The 24,678-nt window shown below is 34.6% G+C and overlaps 1 protein-coding gene across 2 annotated transcripts; it reads left to right on the top strand.

Moving 5' to 3' along the window:
• The first annotated feature begins 1,067 nt into the window (after positions 1-1,067).
• Positions 1,068-24,132, top strand: LOC108452984 (uncharacterized). Of its 2 annotated transcripts, XM_017750830.2 has the most exons (27): positions 1,068-1,459; positions 1,744-1,903; positions 2,186-2,278; positions 3,675-3,774; positions 3,966-4,137; positions 8,982-9,156; positions 9,527-9,655; positions 9,778-10,380; positions 10,496-11,104; positions 12,648-12,716; positions 13,526-13,639; positions 13,722-13,967; positions 14,260-14,307; positions 14,422-14,568; positions 15,607-15,768; positions 15,848-15,910; positions 20,990-21,100; positions 21,207-21,290; positions 21,391-21,438; positions 21,625-21,699; positions 21,842-21,937; positions 22,239-22,319; positions 22,396-22,467; positions 22,849-22,893; positions 23,023-23,106; positions 23,223-23,326; positions 23,613-24,132. In XM_017750830.2, exons 1-27 carry the CDS (start codon positions 1,254-1,256, stop codon positions 23,728-23,730), a joined length of 4,014 nt encoding a protein of 1,337 aa, XP_017606319.1. In that variant the 5' UTR covers positions 1,068-1,253; the 3' UTR covers positions 23,731-24,132. The 2 variants fall into 2 exon arrangements, with proteins under 2 accessions (XP_017606319.1, XP_017606320.1); XM_017750831.2 differs by lacking the exons at positions 8,982-9,156; positions 9,527-9,655; positions 9,778-10,380; ... (17 more) ...; positions 23,223-23,326; positions 23,613-24,132 and adding an exon at positions 4,852-5,217.
• Positions 24,133-24,678: the final 546 nt, after the last annotated feature.

Here is a 24,678-nt window from a genome sequence, read left to right as displayed (position 1 = left end):
CCGTTATTTCCCTAACGACAATCCTACTTGACAGTCCAAACGGGTTTTAAATGCCAACTTAGATGTCCAATTGAGACGAGAATAAGTTTTTAATTAAATAAATTTAATTAATTAAAAATTTTAAATTAATTACACATTGAAGTGGAAAAGAAAAACTATTCGTCTTCTTTTGTCTTTTAGTTTTATTTTTCATTTTGACTGAAAAAACTATTATAATCCCAATTGGCATTTAAAACCCATTTAAATTGCCACATAAGATTACTGTTAGGGAGATAACAAAATTTAACAAATAGAGTTACTATTTCGTAACAAAATGATAGTGTAAATGACTAAAAGCGTACCATTTTAATTATAAATAATTAAATTATATTCTGAAGTAAATAAAAGTGAATATTTTTAATGATTACTATTATACTCGTATAATTCCCACCTATACTCCAATCGGTTTTAGAACCCAGATCAACAACTTTTCATACTCTGAAATATAAAACCCATAATGATTTCAAAAAGAAACCCAGGGAAATAATGGGATCTAAATCACTTTAAACATGTTCTTTTTTAATACAAAAATCGAGATTTTCTGCAACTGTAACTAAACATTGCTAAAAGGACGAAATTTCTGAAGGTTTTCCTCTTTCTTTTTCTGGGTTTTCAGAAAGTTGAGAAACAGTGAAGAAATGAAGACAAAGGGTACAATCCAAAGATTGACAAGACGGATAAAACTAATATATATCTATTATGTGTATTAAAAAGGAAAAATTCTCATACGTTTCTTATAGAATATAGAAAAAAAATGACAATTGTGACATTAATTTAAAAATATTCGCATAAAATAATTACTCAAAATAAATAGAAACCTGGAAGAATAAAATATTTTATTTCAAAAAATATATTTATTAAACTATTTGAATAAATGATTATTGGTGGGTGAAGTTAGTGATTAACATTTTGAATTAGCTAAAAAGAAGTTAATGAAAATGTTAGTGACTGTGATGTAATTTTTGAAACTTGGTAATTGAAACGTGATTTTAAATAAAGTTCAAGGACTGTTTCTGTAGTTTGTCCAAACTAATAATTATAAAATACAAAAAAATAGTTTTTTTTCCTTCTTTTCTCTCCGACCTCATAAAAATTTCATACGCTCCGCTCTCCACTTCCTAAGCCCTTACCCCTCAAAACCCTAACTCTATCCCCTTTCTTACAATTCCGTCCCAAATATCGATCAAAAATCTCGTGGGGAGAAGCCGATAGCCATGAACGTTGCTGATTCTAGGGACCAAGCCCTTTCTCTGCTCACTGCCGCGCTCAACCACTCTGATTTGGCGGTGAAGCTTTCGTCTCTTAAACAGGCCAAGGACATTCTTTCCTCTCTCGATTCTTCTTCCGCCGCCGAACTCTTCCCCTACCTTTCCGACCTCCAGCGTTCTCCTCATAGCCTCGTTAGGGGATTTCTTGTCGAGTGAGTTTCAAACCCTAATTCTTTCCAATTTTGTATGTTTATGTTATTTTATATGCTGCTGCTGTATGCTTAACTTCTTCGCTTCTTAGTTTTGATATTTGTGAGATTAATGAGCTGCATTTTTGGGAAATATTTCGTGTTGCGTTTATAAAATTTACTGATCTTTTTTTTTTTTTTTTGTATTTGTTCTCTCTTCATATGTTGCTAGGTTCCTAATATTGTAGCTGGACTTTTGTTTTGTTTTGTTTTGCTTTTCTTTTTTGCTTTTTATCAACGGTTGGCAGGATAATTGAAGATATTGGATTAAAATCAATAGAGCATTCGACTGTACTTGTACCGGTTTTAGTAACGTTTTTGAGGGATGTTGACTCCAATGTTGTGAAACAATCCATTGTTTGTGGCATAAATTTCTTCTGCAGTGTTTTGGAAGAACTGACATTACAGGTTAGCTGCTACCTTTTTAAGTAATGATTTAGTTCAAATGTACATGTTTTTTGCTGATTCTTTTCTTATTGGTAAATGATGTTTTATGCCTCCATGTACAATTGGAGCGCAGTGCCTTTAGATTTTGAACAAATGTGCTTTATAGCATTGAGTATTGCTGTTGTCTCTTAGTTGCTGTTTTCTGATTGAGTGCATATAAGATGTTAATCACTTAACGATGGTGTCTGTGTCAAAATATTTTGTTTTCTTACCCATGCATAAATTTTTTCTTGGAAATTATAGTTTCAGCAGCACGGTAAAGTTGATCAGTGGCTTCAAGAACTATGGATGTGGATGGTTAGATTCAAGGAAGGTGTGTTTTCCATTGCATTGCAGGTATGACATTTTACTTTGGCTTTCCAAACACTAAACTTATATGGGTTAAGTTTCAATGCTAGACTATTTTGACCAAGTTAGGTACTGTTTTATAAATTGAAATCTTAACTGCTGACAATTCAGTGTTGAAATAATTCTAGGGAAAGTATTTGGTTTGTGGATGAAAATGTATAATACTAAATAGATTTGGCTGATTTTCCTAAAAAGAAAGATATATCTTTTAATAGTGATTTTACATCTAACAAGAACTAAAAAAATGGCTTAAAGGACGATTTAGGTAAAACACATGGCAGTGTAATAGAATGATACTTTTAAAAAAAAAAATTGATAGAACAATTAAAGTAGGTTTTAACTACATCTAACGGGAATTACAGAAAACAGCATAGGTATAATTTAGCTAAATTACATGGCAATATAATAAAGTGATACTTCTTTTTGAACATGTTGATAGAACCATTAAGTAGGTTGTAACTAGTTAACATGTTTGGTGAGTTTTATGTAGAATTTGAGGGATTGGTGCCATGAATGAATGATGAAACCAAGTTTCCAACTAATTGAAGATTGTTATTGATTTATCAAGCAACACTTGTGTTCTGGTGGCCTTCATTAATTTAATATTATTGGATGAGTCTCTCTCTTTCTCTTCCTTTCTCTCGAAGAAAGACAGTACACAGGTGGACATGAAAAAAAGAGTAGCTTTTGAGTGAGTAGCTTCTTAATGTAATCAAATAACAGTAAGAAAAAGTTACTGGGCATTAGGTTTCATTTATGTCCATGTTCACAGGAGAAACTGTGTTAGAAAGCTTTTTATTTCTATGTAATATGTGATCAAAATGACAAAGCATAAGTTTGGGTATTTTTTCCTTAACAATTTGATGGGTATTTTTTCCTTAACAATTATCAAATGAGAGTTAAACAAATAATTCAATGTTTTATCTTGAGGTGGTGAAGGATCCTAGAGAAAAGTTGTGTGCTAAAATACATATCCTGAGGCATTCTTTATGCATCTAACAATCAGCAGGAGATGCATAAGGCTCTTAACTTTATTCCTTGATGTGAGCAATTGGCTCTGAGAATTTGTGTAGGAGATTGTGCTTTTGAGACATGACTAGGTGAAAAAACTGCTATTTCCATCCCTTATTTTATTTTTTACCCTTGGGTGTTCCTGCTCCCGGGGGGATTGTTTTGGTGTGGGTCTAAATGTTGTTGTTTTGAGTAGTGATATCTGTTTCGTAGTTGTATACATATTTATGCTCATTTGTTTTCCCTAACTTTTGCTACTCTTATAATAAATTATTTATTTCTGTCTTTTGAGAATTATTTAATTTTATAGTGACTTTATATTTCCAACTTGCTAATCATGTGCAATCGATGTTTCTTTGATTTAAATTTGTAGCCTGGTCCAGTTGGGATAAAGTTGCTGGCTCTGAAATTTTTGGAGATGCATGTCTTACTTTTTACATCTGACAACGTTAACTCTGAAAAATACATTGAAGGTATTGCATTCCAATTGTTAAGGGCTCCATTAGGACATTATTTGGTTTGCTCATACAGCCATGTTTGGCAGATTGACTTTTTGGGTTAGCATAGGACTTCCTTTTTGTATGTCATTCATAGTAACTCCATATTTATATATTTTATAGTTACTGGCATCTCCTGAAACTTATTTCTTTTAACGTTTCTCCAGCTACCAGAGGAAGTAGACGGACTTTTAATATATCATGGCTAAGTGGGGGTCATCCTATTTTGGATCCAGTTGCTGTAACATCAGATGCAAACAGGACACTTTATATTTTACTTGACATGTTGCAATCAGCCAGTAGTCTCCCTGGGTCTGTAACAATCACTGTTGTCAATTGGTGAGTTTCTTCACCAGTAGTTAGTTGTTTTTATTCTGAACTTATGGTTTTCTACGTTTTATGATCCCTTTTTTTTTTCTGAATTTATGTTTCTTTTTCTTTTCTCCTCTTTCTTGTGTCATTATTTTGGATACTTCCCGTTTCCTAGTGTTTTATAAAATTTTGACATCTAGAGTTTAAAATGGTTAGGGTGTTATAAATCTTGTACGTAATTGCTAGCACTTCTTTTATTATTTAGTTCCATATAAGTAGGACATATAATTGTTTGATTGGAGGTGAAAAAAGTTCTCCTCCCCCCCCCGCCCCCCCTTGATTTTGTGGTTGATAAGTATTGGTATCAATTCTCAGTTCAAGAATGTTACAGATTTCCCTTTGCTTTTTCTCTTATGGGAGCTTTATTTGCATCTTCATCTATTTCCTTATTTTATCTTTTTATTCCAAGAAAGAATTATATCCTGTCATAACTGAATATCTCTTAATTTCAAAGCTAGAAGGTGCCGTTGTTTTCTAATGGTACTTTTCTGTATGCAAACTTATCGGTTCCAATTTACTGTCCGTATCTGATAAATGAATATTAAATTTTATAATTTGGGGCTGCACTGTGTTTAGAATTTGCCCTCTGTTTTACCATCTTTAAAACTTTTGGAGAGATTGATGAAGCTTGGTAGCAGGTTGTAGTACAAGTTCAACTGCTTGTTTGTGATACCATTGCAGCGTGCTGTCAAGCTCTCTTTTGAGGAGTTAATGGCCTTGGATACTGGTGCATTGCTTGTTCAGATATTGGGAGTTACAGGGCTAGATAATGTTCACATTAATGTGTACTATGGAGCACCATTGGCCAATGATAGGAATGGTTAAGCAATGGAAATAATCATCAGTCAACTCGCGCTGAGAAACTTGGTGATCAAGCATTGCAGTAAATTATTAGGGGGATCCTATTATTATTTGGGATTCTGCTGTATTTTTTTACAGCTGAAAATATGCAAGCTACCTTAAAATGTATTGGTTATTTGACAACAGTTGATGCACATTAAATATTTAATAATCGAAATTCTTTTTAACTGGGGTTTATCCTGCTAATCTGCCATGTTTCGATTTTGTGGATTCCTATATTTTTTATACCTATTTTTGTGATGCTGCATTCCTTACATATTGCTGTGTATGTTGGTTTCTGGTCAACAGTAAGATTTATGACTATGTTCTCTGCCGGTTCTTCAGCTCTTAGGATGGTGGCCCAAATGCCTTTTTCTTGTAATTACTTTTCTTGACAGATAATTGACTTGCTGTCTTTTGACCCTGTTCTTTGAAATATGTTGTACTGCATGGCTCTGAAGTAGTCTGATGCAAAAGTTGGATGTGATCTTTGATTATTACCCGTATCACTTACTGTTATGTCTCAGCTGGTTTTTTTCTGCATGAAGGCAAGCATTTTCGTTGTGTAATGGTTTTTGCTTGAGGCAAGTGATCCTAAATTATTATCATCGAGTGGTATTTTAAATATTTGTTTAAACAAACAAGTTACTCATATTTCTTCTCTTTTGGTTTCAAATTTACACTTTTGAAAAAAAATCAGAGGAGACTGCATCATTATAAAATTTGTACCATTATCATCAAAACTTCCTAGTTTCCTCTGAGCTTTTATGTTAGCAACATTTTCTTATATCATTTTGATCACCAACCTTGATCATATAGGTCTAAAATGTGTTATGTTTATTACAACTTACTGAAAGAGGAAGTTTTTTTGGCCAGAAACAAAGACAACAATTAAGAGTTTTCGGAATGCGGAAGATAATCCCCTATCTTTTACTTGCAAGCATGCTTTTAAAATGGTTCAAAACTTTTGTTTGATGAGATGGTGTACTTCCAGCTTGTTCATTGGTCAACTGCTAATAATATACAATTATTTCGTTGGATGTAAATACTTGTATTGCAAGAACCAACAGCAGTTAGTTTGCAGGATGCACCATCTTTTGAATGTTTAGCAGGTTTGCATACATGGTCAGTGGTTATGCAAGAAATACATTCACTGTTTTGTTTTCTTAAAGGATAGTGATGGAGGAGCATTCCTTACAAGATAGCAGCTTCATTGATATTAAGATCTTAAATGTTTACACTCTGGGATACCTAGCAGCATGGAAAGATGGGTGGTATTGTCTTATATTTTGGATCTGGGACTAAACTGTTCTGAATGATCAAGAATAAACTGACTTTGGAGTGGCCAAAGAAAATCTTGTTTGCAATTTTAAAGCCTTTGTTAGTGTAAACGTCATTGCTTATAAGTAGTCAAATATCAAGCTTAAAATGTTAACAAATATCATCTCTGTCAAATTTGTGGGACTGTTCCCTGCGTGTATGTACTTAAGTTCTATAACATTAGGCATGACTGCATGAACTTTAAAAATTCATAAGGCATTTTATTTTCGTTTTCATATGGAAATAGTTTTAGAATTTTGAAGGTGATTTGAATCGTGAGGAACTTTGAGTAATACTTTTGAAATAAGGTTTCCAGAAGATACTTATTTATGAGATGTCTGTTGGCTAGTCATTGTATGTGTTGAAGTCTATCGTGTAGTGATTGGATATAAACATGTGTTTTGCTGATTGACATGCATAGTGTCTACATGGGCATGGGTTCAGAAGCTAATTATTTTTCGGGGTTTCAATGGTTGCATCCATTGAGGTGCCTTTTCTGATAAATGGAAGGGTAAAACATAAGATTGTCTGTTTTCTTGGCAATACATTTTTTATCTGACTCCTTGGGGCAATAGATGTAAGGTTGGCTGCATGCTTGTCGATGTTGTGATGCATGACTAGATACCTGCTTTTGTTGCATTGCAGATTAATTTCTCTTTTTATGAGTTATTTGCATCAGTGTTGCTATTAGAATGTATTGTTTCCCTTACTCCCCTCCCAAATATTACTGTCATCTGCTGGTTTACTTTTAGGGTAACAATGATATTTTTATTTTCCATAATACCTTATGTATGTATATGTTTCTGACCTGACATCATTTAGTTTACTTTTATTTTAGTTAATATATGTACCAACTTGAGTGCATATTTATGTAGCTTAAAATGATCACGAAGTCATAGTTCAAGATCTGAAGTTGCTTGAGTCACTGATGTTTTAAATGGCATTACATTGAAGTATTTCCTTCTGGGAAGCGATTTTTACTATTTGGCACATGTAATTAAAAAGTGAATATACATTTAGATGTAACTTGTTGAATATGTTGGACTAATCTCTATAGCATGGTATTAGAAGTCAATCCCTTAGTTATTAAGGGAACATTCATGTTGTATTATTTTTACTGCTGATTAAGGGTTGAGTTGTTTAAGGATTCCTTAATTTCTCACTTTAGGGCTGCTTGAAGTACTTTCTTCCAACATTTTTGGATCATGTTAGGTTCAATTACCTGTAAATTAGAGGGAATGCTCCATTTTTTTTGGATTCATATTCTGTTTGTTCTCCTTGAGTGGGCATTCTCTATCAGTTCGTTAACAAATATAGAGGAGTAAAGAAGACATAAGGAAAAAGCACCTCCCTCCTATCTCGCCCTTTATATATGATGTTCTATTTTGAGCATATGTTGGACAGACTTTATTCATGGAGTTTTATCTTGGCCTGCTTAGTTAGAGCTTGTTCGATATGAATTATTGGTTGACATCTCTAGATGAGAAACTTGAATTTAATTCTCTACATGTACAGGGAAAAAACTGAATGGCTTATTTCTTTTGAATCCATTGTTTTTGGAATTTGTAATTAAAATGATGTCTTGTGTGGAAGCACTTAGGTTGCTGCATGTTTTTCTGCCGGTGATACTGTTGAGGATGAGTATTGCATTCTTATGCATGTTATTTATTTGTAGTCTGTAACATGTGTGTATCTGAGTCCTGCAATAGTTTCAAGAGACCTGGAATTTTGGATTTTGAACTAATTTTGATGAGTCATGAGATATGATCGAGTTCTATGATCTGTTTTATGTTTGAAACCAAAAGTAGTTGAAGACTGGTGGTTTTTATTTTTATTTTTTATTTATAATATTAACATCTGGTAATTGTTACGTAAGTATTATATGTTGCTATCTGTGCTTTGTCGGTAACAACACCAGAGTCGGACTTTTTGCTTTCCCTTCTTTCTATGCTTTATCTCTGTCTATTATTCCTAGGTATCCTGCTTAAGAGTTTAGAATTCGTTGCTAAATGGTTCATTGATGACAATTAAAAACTTAAAATAAAATACTTAAGATATGTGTAGCTTAAAATTTAGAATGTGTAGCTAGTGATTGAACAGACTTCTGTCAATAATGGATGGTTAACCAAGGGCTTTTCTCTTCTTTTCTTTGAAGGTCTTTGCATACTTGTTCTGGAGTTATACTGTGTAGCTTAAGTTTTCTAGTGTGCTTATTGTATGCAATTGCTTTTCTGGTTTCCTTTAGGCTTTGGTTCATCTGATTACATGCTTCTTAAAAGCTCTATCAGTGATAGAGAAAGGGCAGGTAAGGAGGTGGGGTGTTTTGGCTAAGTTATGGTTCTATCATAGTGAGGCTCTTAGGAGGAGGGAATCAGAAATATCTTTTAATTGCTCCATTGTGCTACTGTACCCTCGAGATTTGTGTGAAAAGCTAACCTTGATCTGAACTTGTGATTGATTGTGACAACTAACAAGATGTCTCAAAAATTGATCCTGTCTTTTTATTTTGTTTAGAAATAGCTTTAGGTCTCAGCTATTGTTTTTTCATTCTTGTAGTTGTTTGGTTGTGTGGATTTTAAATTCTATTCCCAATGCTAGAGCTATTTTGTTAGTTTTTTTCTTTTAACTAAAGCCCTTTTTTTGTTTGACAGTCTTGCTGCCATAGCAAGAAGGAGACCCCTCCACTATGGCACTGTTCTTTCTGCACTGCTCGATTTTAATCCAAACTTTGACATGGTGAGGGAATGCCATAAAGCTAGTATTCAATACTCCCTGAGAACTGCGTTTTTGGGATTCCTGAGGTGTACTAATCCAGCTATTGTAGAGGTAACTTCTTTATTATTATTATTATAATTTTTGGATAATTCAGATGCCAATTACTGGAGTAAATGATTTTTTTTTATCTAATATGTATACAAATCAGTTGGCTGCTGAATATCAGTGCCTTCTAATACCTTAGATTTTATAATTACCTCTTTATTATCCTTTCTCTGAATGACTTATTGCTATCTTGGTGGAATTATTATTCAAATGCCAAAAGGTTAATGGATATATGTATCACAAATGCTTTGTTGAGAGCTCCTGGTTTGTTAAATATTGAAATGAAACTTCAGCGTGTATGGCCTGTATTTATGACTTTTGGGGGCTATTCAGTGCTCTTGTACCTGACAAGTTGGGTATTATTTTGGCTGACCAGTCTAGGGACAGATTGCTTAGAGCTCTACGAGCAATGAACGCAGGGGATGCTGCTGATCAAGTCATCAGACAGGTTGAGAAGATGATAAAAAATAGTGAGCGGGCTTCAAGGGAAATTCAGTCTGTCAGGGTAATATTTTTATTTTAAAATATATTTTTTAGCAGGTAACAAAAATAATAAGGTCTAGTGATAAAAGTTAGTGCTTGGTAGCTTTTTATGAGTTTCTCATGGTAAATATAATGTGTTTTCAGGATGATCAAGCATCAAGCCAAGCATATGTTTTAGGGGATGTGTCAAAGAAAAGATCTATGCCTCAGGATAATGAAGAACCAATACATAATTTTGAGATGGCGTCAAAGCGTATTCGCTCTGGACCCAATTCCCACTCAATGCCACCCACTCAAATAAATGATTCTGGGCAAGATTTTTCTTCTGTCAATGGAGGATCTCCCAGTTTTCCTCTTTCAGATGATAATTTAACTCCTGTTGAGCAAATGATAGCAATGATTGGTGCTTTACTTGCTGAAGGAGAAAGAGGTGCTGAATCTCTTGAGATTCTTATTTCAAAAATTCATCCTGACCTGCTGGCAGATATTGTCATCACAAATATGAGGCACTTGCCTAAAAGTCCTCCTTCATTAACAAAGGTCGGGACATTGCCTACAACTCAGCAAGCTGTACATGTAAATAGTCGGGCCCAAGTTCTGCCACCTCCTGCTTCAACAAATTCCTTGCACACACCTGTTTCAACACCACAGTTGCCCTTTACTTCAGCTGCTACAATCAGTTCATCAATATCCGATACATCTGCTGTCAACAATTTTGCTGCAGATTCTAAACGCGACCCAAGAAGGGTAACTTCCATTTTCTATCATCATATATTGCTTTTCAAAATGTTTCAGCCTTTTCCAGATTTAGGATCTTTATAACTCCTGTTGAGCAAATGGAAGTTAACGCTAACCTTTTCAGGATCCTCGTCGTCTAGATCCACGACGGGCTGCTGTTTCTGTTGGAATGTCATGCTCACCTGTTCTGGAGGGCACTGGTGCTGCAATGCCTGACTTTGATTGTTCTATTTCTAGTAAGCCTCTTTCAGTTCCAGCTGTTGAGAACCCTTCTTTGCGCCCGATGTCTAACATTCAAAGCAATGATAACACAATAGAAGGTCCATCAATTACTAGTGTTGAGCAACCAGCTCCTGAAGGGGATGTTGTGGGTGGTGCGGAAGACATTGTTAACATTCTAGAAGTCAAGACTTCCTCCAATCATGCAGTTTCTCCTTATGTGGTTGATGTAGATTCAACTGAAATGAAGGCAGACGTTGAAATTAAACATGAGACTGAAGAATCATCTTTTCCAGAGTCTGATCAGAATTTCCAGGCTTCTATTACTGTATTTTCTTTAGATGAGACTGGTCGGGATTTACCTGTGCCACCTCCATATGTTGAGCTAACTGAGGAGCTGGAAAGAAGTGTGATAAAATCAGCAGTTCAACAGATCGCTGAGTCATACCTGCATCTTCATTGGTCAGATTGTAATGAAATGCGCATGGCGTTACTTGCGCGGCTTGTTGGTCAGGTGACATGCTATATATATATACATTCTGATTTGTCTATATTCTCTGAATGCCTGCTTCTTTTTCTCTTTCCTGTCTTAATGTTGGACTGTTTGTAATCTTGGAGTTTGTTATCATGCAAAGCTGATTGAATTAAAGAGTAATGCCTTCTTACTATCAGTTCAAAGTTTACAATACATACTGCATACTTAGAATTTTACATGGATGCATAAAGTTCGTCACAAGTGTCACCTGTTAGTTATGTGCCTTAAACCTCTTCTATCACCATCTAAAATTACTTGAGAACAGAGACATCCACCTTTTTTAGAGCATTAAGGATTCAAACATTAGTAATAGTGTGCCAGTGGTTCTGTAGAACAGTCTGCTTCAAAGGCTAATAGGCTGATCACGGGTTTATAATATAATATTTTCTATTATTTTTAAGGCTTAATGCATTATTTGGTACCTGAGTTTGACACTTTTTTCTGTTGTGGTGCTCGTGTTTTTTTTTTTTTTCCAATTTGGTACTTGTATTTGACAAAAGCTATACATTTTGGTACCTGTAGATAACATTGGTAACTTTTTAGTGTTTAATTCGGGTTTTAGAGTTGATTTGATGAAAATTCATAATTAGCTAATAATATTAGCAATTAACTTTCATCAAACCAACGGCAAAACTGGAATTAAACCACATCCATCGGACTGTATTTGAAAAATTATTTGCAAAATTAAACAAATTCACAATTAACACTAAATTTATTCTATTAACAAAAACATGAAAAATTCAAACCTAATAATATTAGCAATTAATTTTCATCAAATCAACCCTAAAACTGAATTAAACACTAAAAAGTTAACACCATTACCTTTGGGTACCAAAATATATAACTTTTGTCAAATACAGGTACTAAATTGTACAAAAAAATAACACTGGTACCACATTAAAAAAGTGTGAGACTCAGGTACCAAATGATATATTAAGCCTATTTTTAATGAACTTCTGTTGAAGTGCTTTGCAAATATGCTCTGCATTGAGTATTGTACAATGGGCAGGTTTAGGGAAAATCTGCCTTTTTCTGGGACAAACTACCTATGCATTTTATGAATAGATTTGAGAAAATATGGTTCTGGATAAAATGGGTTTGATTTAATCTAGTTATGATGGGAAAAAGGCAGACAGGCCCATGTCTTAGTTTTGCGAAACAAATTAGTTTCATGGATCTAAGATCTTCTAAGAAGCTATGGCTTTCCCAAACTGAAAGTCAAGAGTTTACTGTCAAGGCATACCCTGAAGTAATATTCTCTTCCTTTTCTGAATGTGCTAAAATCCTTCTTTTTTACCCCTTGTATACTCTAAGACTTGTCTATTTTCCAAAATGGTCCCATTTCATACAAGTTGTGCTCTTGAAAACCTACTAAAGTGCGTACTTGGATAAATTCTAGAATAATTTTGGATGATTTCACAAATTTCAGACCCTTAGACTAATAGTATTCAATTCTATGTTTTATTAAGTTCCTATGCCTGATGACGTATGCAAAATCACATGTGGTTACGTTTCCTTTCAGATTGATGCTGATGATGACATTTTTGTCATGTTGGGAAAACAAATTGTTGTGGATTACCGACAACAAAAGGTACACAAGTTGTGATCTGTTACTTCTTCCTGCTTTTGATTTTTGACACTATTCTTTTTGTTTTGTTCTACCATTTTGAAGTTTTCTTAGTTGGTTCTCTCTCTCACTCTCATGCAGAGAGGCACACACATACTAAGCTGGGTGCTTCTGTTTATCACATGATTTACATTCTGTTTGATCAACTCTATAATTATGCTTTTTGGCGTCTGTGACCCAGTATTTATTTTCTTGGATGATTGATTTTTTTTTTCTACAGCAAAAGAAGCAAGAAAGTTTGCTACAAGCAAACTACAGTGACTTTTAACGTACATGTTAGGGTGGTATACCCACTTAACAAAAATCTGCCTATTTACAACTGTCCTACAAATCCTTGTGCAAGTATGGAATCACAATGTTCTCTTTCTACTAAGCTGTTCTGGTCTGGTGGTTGTGTCTTGTTGAATGTTTGACAGGGACACAATCTTTGTTTTCTACAGTATGGTTGAATTTTGGTCTTTGACTCTTCATTACTTCCATTTGATTGTCTTTCTTGTTTATTTGATCAAGAAGGAAAGTGTGAAACCAATATTCTCGCTTATCCAATTTATTTGCTTGATGGATCTCAGTACCTACTGTACTAGATGTTATCAGTGTTCAGTGTTGACTTTCATGGATTGTTGCTTTGACTCAAATGTATTAGTTCTAGGATGTTTGTGTTGGTCAGATGAGCTTATGGAGTTCAATCAATGCCAAAACTGTACTACCTTTCTGCTTTTTGCATGTTGAGTCTGCTTTTTAGAACTTTTATAATGTTGTGTTATATTGGTCAGGGTCACGACATTGTATTGCAAGTTCTCTACCATCTATATTCTCTCACAGTTTCAGATTCACTTGACAACTCTTCATATTCTGCTGTTCTTTATGAAAAATTCCTCCTGGCAGTGGTAAGCTCTTACTTAAGTGAAGCAACTTTGCAATTAATTTTCCCCTAAAAGTAATGGATTTATCTTAGTTGTTTTGCTGCAGTCCAAATCTTTGCTGGACACACTTCCAGCCTCAGACAAGTCATTTAGTAGGCTTCTTGGTGAAGTTCCGTTTCTGCCTGACTCAGCCTTGAAACTTTTAGATGATCTCTGCTCTTCTGATGTGTTTGATGTTGCTGGGAAAGAGGTTCGTGACGCTGAGCGTGTGACACAGGGCCTAGGTGTGGTGTGGAGTTTAATTTTGGGACGTCCAAATAATCGGCAAGCCTGCTTAGGTATAGCATTGAAGGTAAGTTGTCCAAGACGATTTTAGTAATGAATTGTTCATTGGTCACATGCGGTAATCTGTATTTGTTGAATTCTTGTCTTATAATTCTCCCCTATTTTTGTTGATGTTTAGTTTACCTGTGATAGAGCCATACTTATGTGACAAATATCATTCAGGTTTCCTAGGCTATAATTTTTATCCGAGTGGAGAAGCATCATAGAAAGCTTTTAGTCCTATTCTAGTTATGTTTGCGCATGATTCTTTTTTTTCCTTTTGTGGGTTTCTTATTTTTGTTACTTGTCTCTGATGGCAGTGTGCTGTTCATTCTCAAGATGACATTCGTGGGAAAGCTATCCGGCTGGTAAGTGAACTTACTCCTTTATAACATCCTGTGTCTGTTATCAACTGTTAAATGTTTTGACTTTCTGTTGCAAAGTCTTGTCTTTTCTCACTTTGCTGTGTTTATATTACACAGGTAGCAAACAAACTTTATCAGCTGAGCTACATTTCAAGGGAAATTGAGCAATTTGCAACAAATATGTTGCTGTCTGCTGTAGATCAGAGAACGGCAGGTGCAGAGTCTTTGAAGTCTGGGTCTATTGATGAAAGAGGCGACAAGGAGGTTAGTATATCTTCTAAAGGCCCCTGTTTGTTTTCTTTTCCAAGCTTGTTGAACTTCAATATTTACCTGATGCCTAATATGGATTTAACAACCTGTATGGAGTATATAAATTAGATTAATATATTTGAGGTTCTGTTTGTTATTTGTATTAGGATTGAACAAAACTCGATTTAACTCGAAAAAAATGATTTTTTTTTTCAAATTTTGAGTTAATTGGATCAAGTTCTTCGGTTTTTTGAATTAACTTGAATAAGTAATTTGGTTTTTCAAGTTTAAGTCGAGTTGAATTTTACAACTTGAATAATAAATTGGTGTAAATACTACTTGGTTCCCTATTAATTTCGAAAATGAGTAAATTGATTCCTCTCCGAAAAAATGAACAAAAGATTCAAAATATTTATAAAAAATTTTCCCCAAAAAATTAAAAATTAAAAACAAAAAATTATATAAGAATAGTAAATTATAAAATTGTAAACTTTTTCCAAAATGGTAAATTTGAGGCCTTAAATAAGTAAATTACCAATCAAGTTGTACCAAATTATCTTGTTTTTCTCTTATTTTGCTTTGAAAGAGTTCTCAAATTGATATGGTCTCAAATTTATCTGCTCTAGTTTGGAATTTAGCCATATTGTGGACAAGATTTTAATTTGGCATGTTTAATTTTTTTAATTTAACTTGAACAAATTTATTTGACTTAACTTGACTCGAATCTTGTTTCACTTGACTCAATTCAAAAATTTTCAAATTGAGTTAGGATGAGAAGATAAGAATCATCAACTCTACTAATTCAAAAATTTTTCACATGATTCGATCGAACGTTCACTCCTAATTTGTATATGCTTGGAAACTGCATTCATTGTATTGTTGTTTTGCTGTCATATTTTATTTTGTGAGTTCTCTTGCATCCTTGCCCTGAGAACCTGAGCCATTTTCAGCATGTATCACCTTTTTCCAGTCTAGACTCTTGTACAAGTAGTTAACAGCCTGCATTTCAGCATGTCCCAATTCAAAAAAGTGTAGACTGTTGCCATTCTTCAGGTTGGAAGTGGGGACACATCTACTAGTGGCTCTCTACTTTCAGAGCCCCGAACTTCTGGAATTGACTCCTCCAATGCAGAATCAACAAGTAATAGTGCTTCAGTAGTGTCATTTCCTGAAGCCCAAAGACTCATTTCTCTGTTTTTTGCCTTATGCACTAAGGTTTGCTTCTGTTGGCTGCTCTTTCCATCTTTTTATTTGTATTTGTGGTGTTTCTGAGTACTAATCATTTTTTTTTCAGAAGCCTAGTCTTCTTCAACTCTCATTTGATATTTATGGGCGAGCGCCAAAAATTGTAAAGCAGGTATGTCTTGTTTGTTTCTGACTGTTTGTTCATCGCTTAATTATTAGGAACAGATTAGGCTTGTCTGCTTGTCCTTGTAACTTGTTTTCTGGTGTATGGGAGGTTGATGTGACTTCACTGAAATATTGCATAATATATAACTTTTCATCTGTTCCAGTGATAGTAATATAGTAATACCATTTGTTTCCTGGAAACCACACAAGTTCTAGAGTGATTTAGTTTTAATAATTTACCTAGCCTGTGAATGCCTAAAGCCACTTTTGTCTGACATTTATAATGTCAGGTCTTTCCAAAGCTGGCTGCAGTTAGGTTGATTTGAAAGTTAGAATTCGATCTTCGTGCATGTGTCATACAAGTATAAAAATTAATGTTTTGTAGGTAAGATCAACATATAAAGCTAAAAGGTGGTTTTTTCTCATTCAAAGTAAACCACGGGTTTTGATCGTTCTGTTATCTATTAAGTGTTTTGATTAGGTTGGCTCTTTGGTTTTGAGTCAAGGCTAAGTTTAATTTAGGTCAAGATATGATTAAGTTCAATCTTGTTTGTGGCCCTTGGCTGATGCATGTTTTACTAAGCCCAACTGAGTAAAATTGCATGCTGCAGTATGGAATTCTCTTTTTTTCAAGTGCGTAACTATGGAAATTTGTGAGAATCTGCAACTGCTTCTGCATTGGAAGTGCAAACCATAGATACTTGTTAATCCATATATGCAGTTACATAAGAAAACTTGAGAGATTCTGCCAGATGCTGTCTAGATTGGCCACTTTCTCTTTTTAAACCTTCATGGATATAGGATCCTTTCTTGACTTGGGAACTTAGATAATTGAACTTCCATTTCCACAATTGTTGTTACTTTATATAATCATAAGTGTATCTGTTAGTAGTACCTGAAAGTTTCCAAGAGAGCTTTTAATAAAACTGTTCCGTTATTATTAACTAAAGAACTGAACTTAAATAGAGAAAACAGTCCTAATCCTAATTGGGAAAATAGTTCCCTTATTCTAATAAACTACTAAAAAATAAAATAAAAATATTCCTAGAATATGAATAAAATTTATCTTCCTAAATAAGATTTATCTACCTAAATAAATTTAAAATATATACATATTTCAACACCCTCCCTCAAGTTGGTGCATATCAATCATGCCCAACTTGCTTACAAGAAAATCAAAGCTTGTCTTAGAGAGTCCTTTGGTGAGTATGTCAGCAATCTGTTGTTTTGAAGGAACAAACGGCATGCACTCTTGGCCTTCTTCAATCTTCTCCTTGATAAAGTGTCTATCAATCTCAACATGTTTAGTTCTGTCATGTTAGACTGGGTTGTGAGCAATACTAATGGCAGCTTTGCTATCACAGTACAACTTCATTGGTGAAGTTATTGATTTTCTTAGCTCTTTCATAATTGTTTTTAACTACATCATTTCACAAATGCCTTGAGCCATTGATCTAAACTCAGCCTCTGCATTACTTCTTGATACAACACTTTGTTTTTTGCTTCGCCAAATTACAAGGTTTCCCTAAACAAATGTACAGTATCCTGATGTAGATCTTCTATCTGTTATTGAGCCTGCCCAATCTGTATCTGTATAAGCTTCAATTCCTCTTTGTTCGGATTTCTTGAAAAATAAGCCCTTTCCAGGTGAACTCTTCAAGTATCTTAGAATTCGAAACACTGCTTCTTCATGTTCCTCCATTGGAGAGTGCATAAATTGACTCACTAAGCTCACTGCAAAAGCTATGTCTGGCCTTGTATGTGATAAGTATATTAACTTATCAACTAATATTTGGTATTGCGCTTTATCAACTAATCGACCTTCTTTATTTTCGAATTTTACATTTAGATCAATTGGTGTGTCAGCTGGGCGGCAACCACTCATCCCAGCCTCTTTTAAAAGATCAATCACATATTTTCTCTGAGAGACCACAAGACCCTTCTTTGATCGAGCAACTTCCATTCCAAGAAAGTATTTCAAAGGACCCAGGTCTTTGATCTCAAATTCTAATACTCGATGCTCCTTGAGACGCCTTATTTCATCCACATCATCTCCTGTAAGAATGATATCATCGACATAAACTATAATAACTGCTATTCTATCCTTTTGTGTATGTCAATAGAACATTGTGTGATCAGTTTGCCCTCGTGAGTAACCTTATTTTTTAACAACTTCTGTGAACTGTTCAAACCAAGCTCGAGGAGACTGCTTGAGACCATACAAAGATTTCTTGAGTTTACATACTCAAGTTCCAAATTTTTCTTCAAAACCTGGAGGAGGATCCATATAAACTTCTTCTTGAAGTTTCCCATTTAGGAAAGCATTCTTCACATCTAGTTGCTGTAAAGACCAATCAAGATTAATAGCAATTGATAAAAGAACTCTTAACGGAATTTAGTTTGGCTACTGGAGCAAATGTTTCAAGATAATCTATCCCGTATGTTTGAGTGTATCCTTTAGCCACCAACCGGGCTTTGTATCTATCTAAAAATCCATTTGATTTGAATTTGGTTGTGAACACCCATTTACAGCCCACTGTTTTTTTTCCTATAGGTAATTCCATTGTTTCCTATGTATCTGTTTTTTCAAAAGCGCGCATCTCCTCTAAAATAGCCTCCTTCCACTGAGGAACCTGTAAAGCATCTTTCACATTTTTGGGTATTTTTACAGTATTGAGACACGAAACAAAGGTTGAGAATGTCGAAGACAGGGCTTTATAGGATACAAAGTTAGACATGGGATATTTGACGATATTTCTAACATCTTCTCTTTTGGCAATTGGAATATCTAAATCAAAAAATTCATTGGCTGGATTATAAGCTTTACCTGGACTTTTGACAGGATCTTGCTGGTCAGATTCTTGGTGATGAATCTGGTGGATTTCACTTTCTTGATTTCGATTTCTTCTTGAGTAAACAATTAACTCCTTTGTTTGTTCTTTATTCTCATGATCAGACTCTACACCTTCATACTCCTTTTTATTAACATTAACATCATTAATTTTTGTGTTAATCATAAAATCGCCTTCCCATTATTAGAATCCCTATGTTGTATATTCCTAGTCTTTTCTTGACCAATTATAGAATCTTCTTTAGTATAATTTCCTCCCTGAATATTAGAATCAAAATAAGATTGTGTTTCAACAAATGTGACATCCATGGTAACAATAATTTTCCTATCAATTGGATCATAACATTTGTAACCCTTTTTATTAGAACAATAGCTAACAAAGACACATTTTTTTGCTCTAGGATCTAGTTTACCTTGGTTGTGAAGATGAACAAAAACACTACACCTAAAGACTCGGAGGGATAAATCTGTGATCAATTTAGATTTAGGAAAGTTATCTTTAAAGAGACGAAAAGGAGTTTTATAGTTTAGAATTTTACTGGGCATTCTATTAATAAGATATGTAGCTGTTAACAAGGCTTCGCCCCAAAGATAATGTGGTACCTGACTAGTGAATGTCAAGGCTCTAGTTACTTCCAAAAGATGTCGGTTTTTTCCTTCTGCAATCCCATTTTGTTGTGGTGTATTTGTACAAGAACTTTGTTGGACTATTCCATGTTTGGTTAAGAAAACACCTAGTTGGTCGCTAAAAAATTCCCCACCATTGTCAGTTCGTAATACTTCTATTTACACACCAAATTGTGTTTCCACCATAGGATAAAAAGACTGAAACACATTTTTAATTTCAGACTTATCTTTTAATAAAAACACCCAACAAATTCGAATATGATCATCAATAAATGTGACAAACCAATGTTTTCCTGAAAAAGTTGAGACTGTTGAAGGTCTCCAAACATCACTATGAATTAACGAAAAAGGTTTGGAGGCTTTATATTTTTGAGGTGAAAAGAATGACTGATGATGTTTAGCTAATTCAAAAAAATCACAATGATATGAAGGACTTTTATTTTTAAATAGATTAGGTAACAAATATCTTAAATAGTAAAAATTAGGATGTCCAAGCCTATAATGCCAAATCATAACCTTATCAAAATCAGATACAGAATTTAAACATAAAGTAGTTGTTGGTTGACTTAGATGGTCGTCTTCAAGAAAGTAAATTCCACCAAATTCTTTAGCATTGCCAATCATCCTCCCCGAGACTATGTCCTGAAACTTACACATAGAGGAGTCAAATATAACATGACAATTTGAGAACTGGGATAATTTACTGATCGATATGAGATTACAAGCTAGATTTGGCACATGTAAAACATCATGTAAAACCAAGGAAGACAAAATTTTAACAGTGCCTTTCCCGGTTATTGCCGAGAAGGACCCATCTGCTACTTTGATCTTTTTGTTTCTTGCGCAAGGTGTGTAAGTTGAAAAAAGAAAATGACTACTAGTCATGTGATCACTAGCTCCAGAATCAACGATCCACGTGTTTGTTTTACAAGGCTTGACACTGAGAAAAACAGAAAAATCAATACCTGATTGGGCAAAAGAGGAAGAAGGATTATTGGATGAGTTAGGAATAGAAGAATTCATTCGAAATTGTGGTGATTGAAAAAACTTGTGTAGATGCTCTAATTGTTCCTTAGTGAATGGAGACCCTTCCAGAGAACTTTGGCCCTCATAATTTCCATTAGTTGTTTGGAAAGCTCTGCTATCCCTTGATTGTGAACCATGACCATTGCCACTCTTTTTTCTTCCATTTGTCGGTTTCTCATGGAGCTTTCAACACGTTTCTCGAGTGTGCCAATATTTTTTGCAGTGATCGCACCAAGGTTTAACCATGATGTTACTAGAGATTTAACCTAGCTCAGATACCATGAAAGTTTCCAAGAGAGTTTCTAATAAAACTGTTCTGTTATTATTAACTAAAGAACTGAACTTAAATAGAGAAAACAGTCCCAATCCTAATTGGGAAAATAGTTCTCTTATTCTAATAAACTACTAAAACATAAGGGACCCCTTATTCTAATAAACTACTAAAAGATAAAATAAAAATATTCCTAGAATATGAATAAAATTTATCTTCCTAAATAAAGATTTATCTACCTAAATAAATTTAAAATATATACATATTTCAACAGTACCTTCATTTGTACAATTTATTTGTCGTGGATGCAGGCTTTTCATCGCCATATACCTATTGTAATAAGAGCCTTAGGTCAGTCTGATTCTCAGTTGCTTCAAATAATATCCGACCCACCCCCAGGAAGTGAAAATCTTTTGACACTGGTATGCTCTATTTCCATTTCCATTTTGAAAATATGTTTCAGAACTGGAACTCATTTCTTCTGTTTATTCTTGAATGGCACTGATAGTGGTTCTGTTTTCTGTCAAGGTGCTGCAAATACTGACCCAAGAGACAACTCCTTCTCCTGATTTAGTTGCCACTGTGAAGCATTTATATGAGACTAAGCTGAAGGTTTCTTTTTCAATATTCAATGCTATGGTTTCCGCCTCTTACATTCCTTCCTATGATTATGTTTCTTGTCTCATGAACCATTGTGACTTTTTACTTGCAGGATGCTACCATCCTTATTCCAATGTTATCTTCACTTTCCAAGAACGAGGTTTGTTCTGAATTTCTTTTTTGTTCAATAACTTAGCATGACTATGTGCTTTCATTGCATTAAAAAAAAAAAAAGTTACGGTGAATTATTAGTGGTGTTGATTTGATTTCATATGCTCAGCTAAATAACATAAAGTTGAAAATGTGGCATTAATCATGTTTGGGTATAACTGTCAACTATTTTCAGGTGTTACCTATTTTCCCTCGGCTTGTTGACCTTCCACTGGAAAAGTTCCAGCTTGCGCTTGCTCACATATTGCAGGTACATGTGAAATTTATTTCTTGTTCTAATGAAAGCAAAAGAGCTAGTAAAAGTAGCCTAATTTTCTTGAGAGTTAAAATGTTGATTCTTAGATAGACATTTCAATTCAAAATTTTTTTTCTTTGATTCTTGGTTCTTACAGGGTTCAGCTCACACTGGTCCTGCCTTGACTCCTGCCGAAGTGTTGGTAGCCATCCATGACATCGCTCCTGATAAAGGTGGTCCTCCACTGAAAAAGGTGAGGTGTTTGTATAACTGAATCTTATGGTTTTGTTGATCAAAGAAACTTATTCCATCATGTTTTACCAGCTATATTGATGTTATAGTATACTCCATGTTTTCACAAGGAGATTAATTTAATACTTAACCAGATAGGATGTAGCCGCACTTTGAACTACCTTTTTCTTTTTGCTAAGAATATTTTGGACGTTTACATTCTGTAAAGCAATGTTCGTTTTGAGAAGTTCATAGATGGTCATACTTTCTTCTACGTTGTTCCTGTAGCTGATATTTCTTTGTGCTTTATAAAATTTATCCAGATAACAGATGCTTGCTCAGCTTGTTTTGAGCAGCGCACGGTTTTCACACAGCAGGTCTTAGCAAAGGCCTTGAATCAGATGGTATGTTAAGCACTATTTTATCTCGGGTTAATGCTGTTCTTTTATACCCATAGTAACGTTTTCCTTATCAATTCAGGTTGATCAGATCCCTCTTCCGTTACTTTTCATGAGAACAGTTATTCAGGCAATTGATGCTTTTCCTACCCTGGTAAGTTTTAATTTTATTCAATTTGTTTTTCGATGTTTTTGCAAGTTTGACCTTCTGGGTCTGACCAAAAACCACATTGTAATGTTGTCGTCATTTGTTTATCTTATCATTTGAAACAAACTTCTGGCTGATTCCACAACTCTCAAACTGAGAATGACTGCATGATCAAGTTATTTATGTTGATTTAGTTAGCATATCTTTTCATTTCTTATTCCTATGTGTTAAGATTTAAGGGTTTGTTATAAGAGTTCTTTTTTACATCACCAACCATTAGCAAATGTTAATATGTGCTTGGATTTGGCTATGGGCATGAATTAAATCACAGAATAACACAAAGATCGATCCAATGATTTTCTTAGCTGTATTTTCTGTTGTATCCAGGTTGATTTTGTCATGGAAATCCTATCCAAACTTGTGAGTAAACAGGTCAGTGACTCGAACCTATCTAATGAAGAACTTGCCCATGTACCCTTTTGGACGAACTGGTTAACCTCAGTTTTTAATTGGCATGCCAGGCGGAAAACTGATATTGCTATTTCTGTTTGTTGAGTGTAGATCTGGAGAATGCCGAAATTGTGGGTTGGATTCTTGAAGTGTGTGGTTCAGACACAACCTCATTCCTTTCCTGTTTTATTACAGGTAAAAATAGAATGTACTTCAGATGAACTCCCCTTCTCTCTAGTGCATATGAAAGAACTTGTGGCTTTTTGGTAATAATGTTTGGATTTACACCTTTTCGTTTTTTGTGATTGCAGTTGCCTCCGCCACAGCTTGAAAGTACACTGAATAAATATGGTAGTCTCAGAAGTTCCCTTGCTGCTTATGCAAGCCAGCCAACTATAAAAGGTTCACTGCCTAGGTATAGTTCTCTGTATTCTAATCGAGAACCTTCCCCATGCTGATGGAAAAAGAAGAAAAGAAAATATTGGCTGCTATTCTTTTTGATTCAAGATCTTTAGTTCAATTACTGTTAACGCAACATCTTGAACAAAATGCTAGGGTCAATTTTAAAACAAATTTGCAATCATTTCAAAGTTTGGGGCTTTTATTGAAGTCTCTTTTGTTTAGCATGGTTCAAGTCCATATGCCCTTTTATGCTTGTTTGCTGTGGTGATTTATAAGTGCTAATAAATACATCTTGGCAGAGCAACGCTTGCGGTTCTCGGTCTTGCAAATGAGTCGCATATGCAGCAGCAGCAACCACATCTGTCAAACTTGCATTCTTCGGACACTTCTTCAGTTCAGGGGGCAACATCAACATAAGAATTCAAAGACGGCTGTAATGCTTGTAGAAATTGAGCAGCAGGTGGATGCCAAGAGTGTCACCATGCAAGGGATTTGGTACAGTTGAGGGAGGATCGAAAGAATGAAGGTTGCATGTCAATCGAGTATGAGAAGGTGGTGGTAAAATAAGAAAATGAAGAAGGGGTGAGCAATGAAGAGGATGGGTCGGTTGCCTCCAGATTGTACCATAACACCACCATAATTGCCTTCACAATTTTCCCCTTTGAGAGTAGCTTTAAATTTTTTGTTATATGTAAATTTAATGTGTATTATTATTATATATAACAAGGGTTCCCTTGTTTTGCCCTAGGGATCCACACTATTTCAATGTGGACTTTAAAGGGAAATGAAAATTGAATGTCAGCCTCAGAATGCTTTAAATGTCCGTTTCTTAATCTCCCCAAATTAATAAAATTTTACTCACTCGCTACGTATATTTAACAAAGTAATACATAAGTTTTCCCCTTCATGCATTATATGAAACATATTCAATCTCCACCAGCAATTCGCCTGGAGTTTTGTCCCATTAATCAATGATCAGTTTATTATTAATATAGAATAGATACTTCCGCAGGAGAATAATCGATTTTCAATACATTACGAGATGTTTTTCCATACTTTCCGCATTCAGTTCTAGCTATTTCTGCGCCTTTTAATCGACCTGAAGAGGGTAGCAGACTAATTGATTAATGCACTGATTCTAGAGCTCTTTGGGTACAGGTTTTACGGGCAAAGTATGGGGTAACTAATGGAATATCAGAAAATTTATCCTGTAGTAGAAGTTCCTTATTGTGGGGATCCCTTACCAAGGTTTGGCTGGGCGAAAGATTAGGTGTTTGCAAGATCCATGGATTCTTAATGTAGGGTCTCTTGTTAATTTGATTCCCGGTCATTCTAGTCTTGATTTGGATTACTTGCTTAGTGATA

Source organism: Gossypium arboreum, chromosome 1 (assembly GCF_025698485.1).
Source record: "Gossypium arboreum isolate Shixiya-1 chromosome 1, ASM2569848v2, whole genome shotgun sequence".
Taxonomy (NCBI): domain Eukaryota; kingdom Viridiplantae; phylum Streptophyta; class Magnoliopsida; order Malvales; family Malvaceae; genus Gossypium; species Gossypium arboreum.
This window is presented reverse-complemented; position numbering and strand designations above follow the sequence as displayed.

Bases quoted from the DNA above. Each gene is read 5' to 3' on its own strand.
- LOC108452984 (XM_017750830.2), top strand. From the start codon at position 1,254: ATGAACGTTGCTGATTCTAGGGACCAAGCCCTTTCTCTGCTCACTGCC. The intron at 11,105-12,647 runs GTGACATGCTAT...GTTTCCTTTCAG, and splicing joins TTGCGCGGCTTGTTGGTCAG to ATTGATGCTGATGATGACAT. The intron at 14,308-14,421 runs GTAAGTGAACTT...TATATTACACAG, and splicing joins GTGGGAAAGCTATCCGGCTG to GTAGCAAACAAACTTTATCA.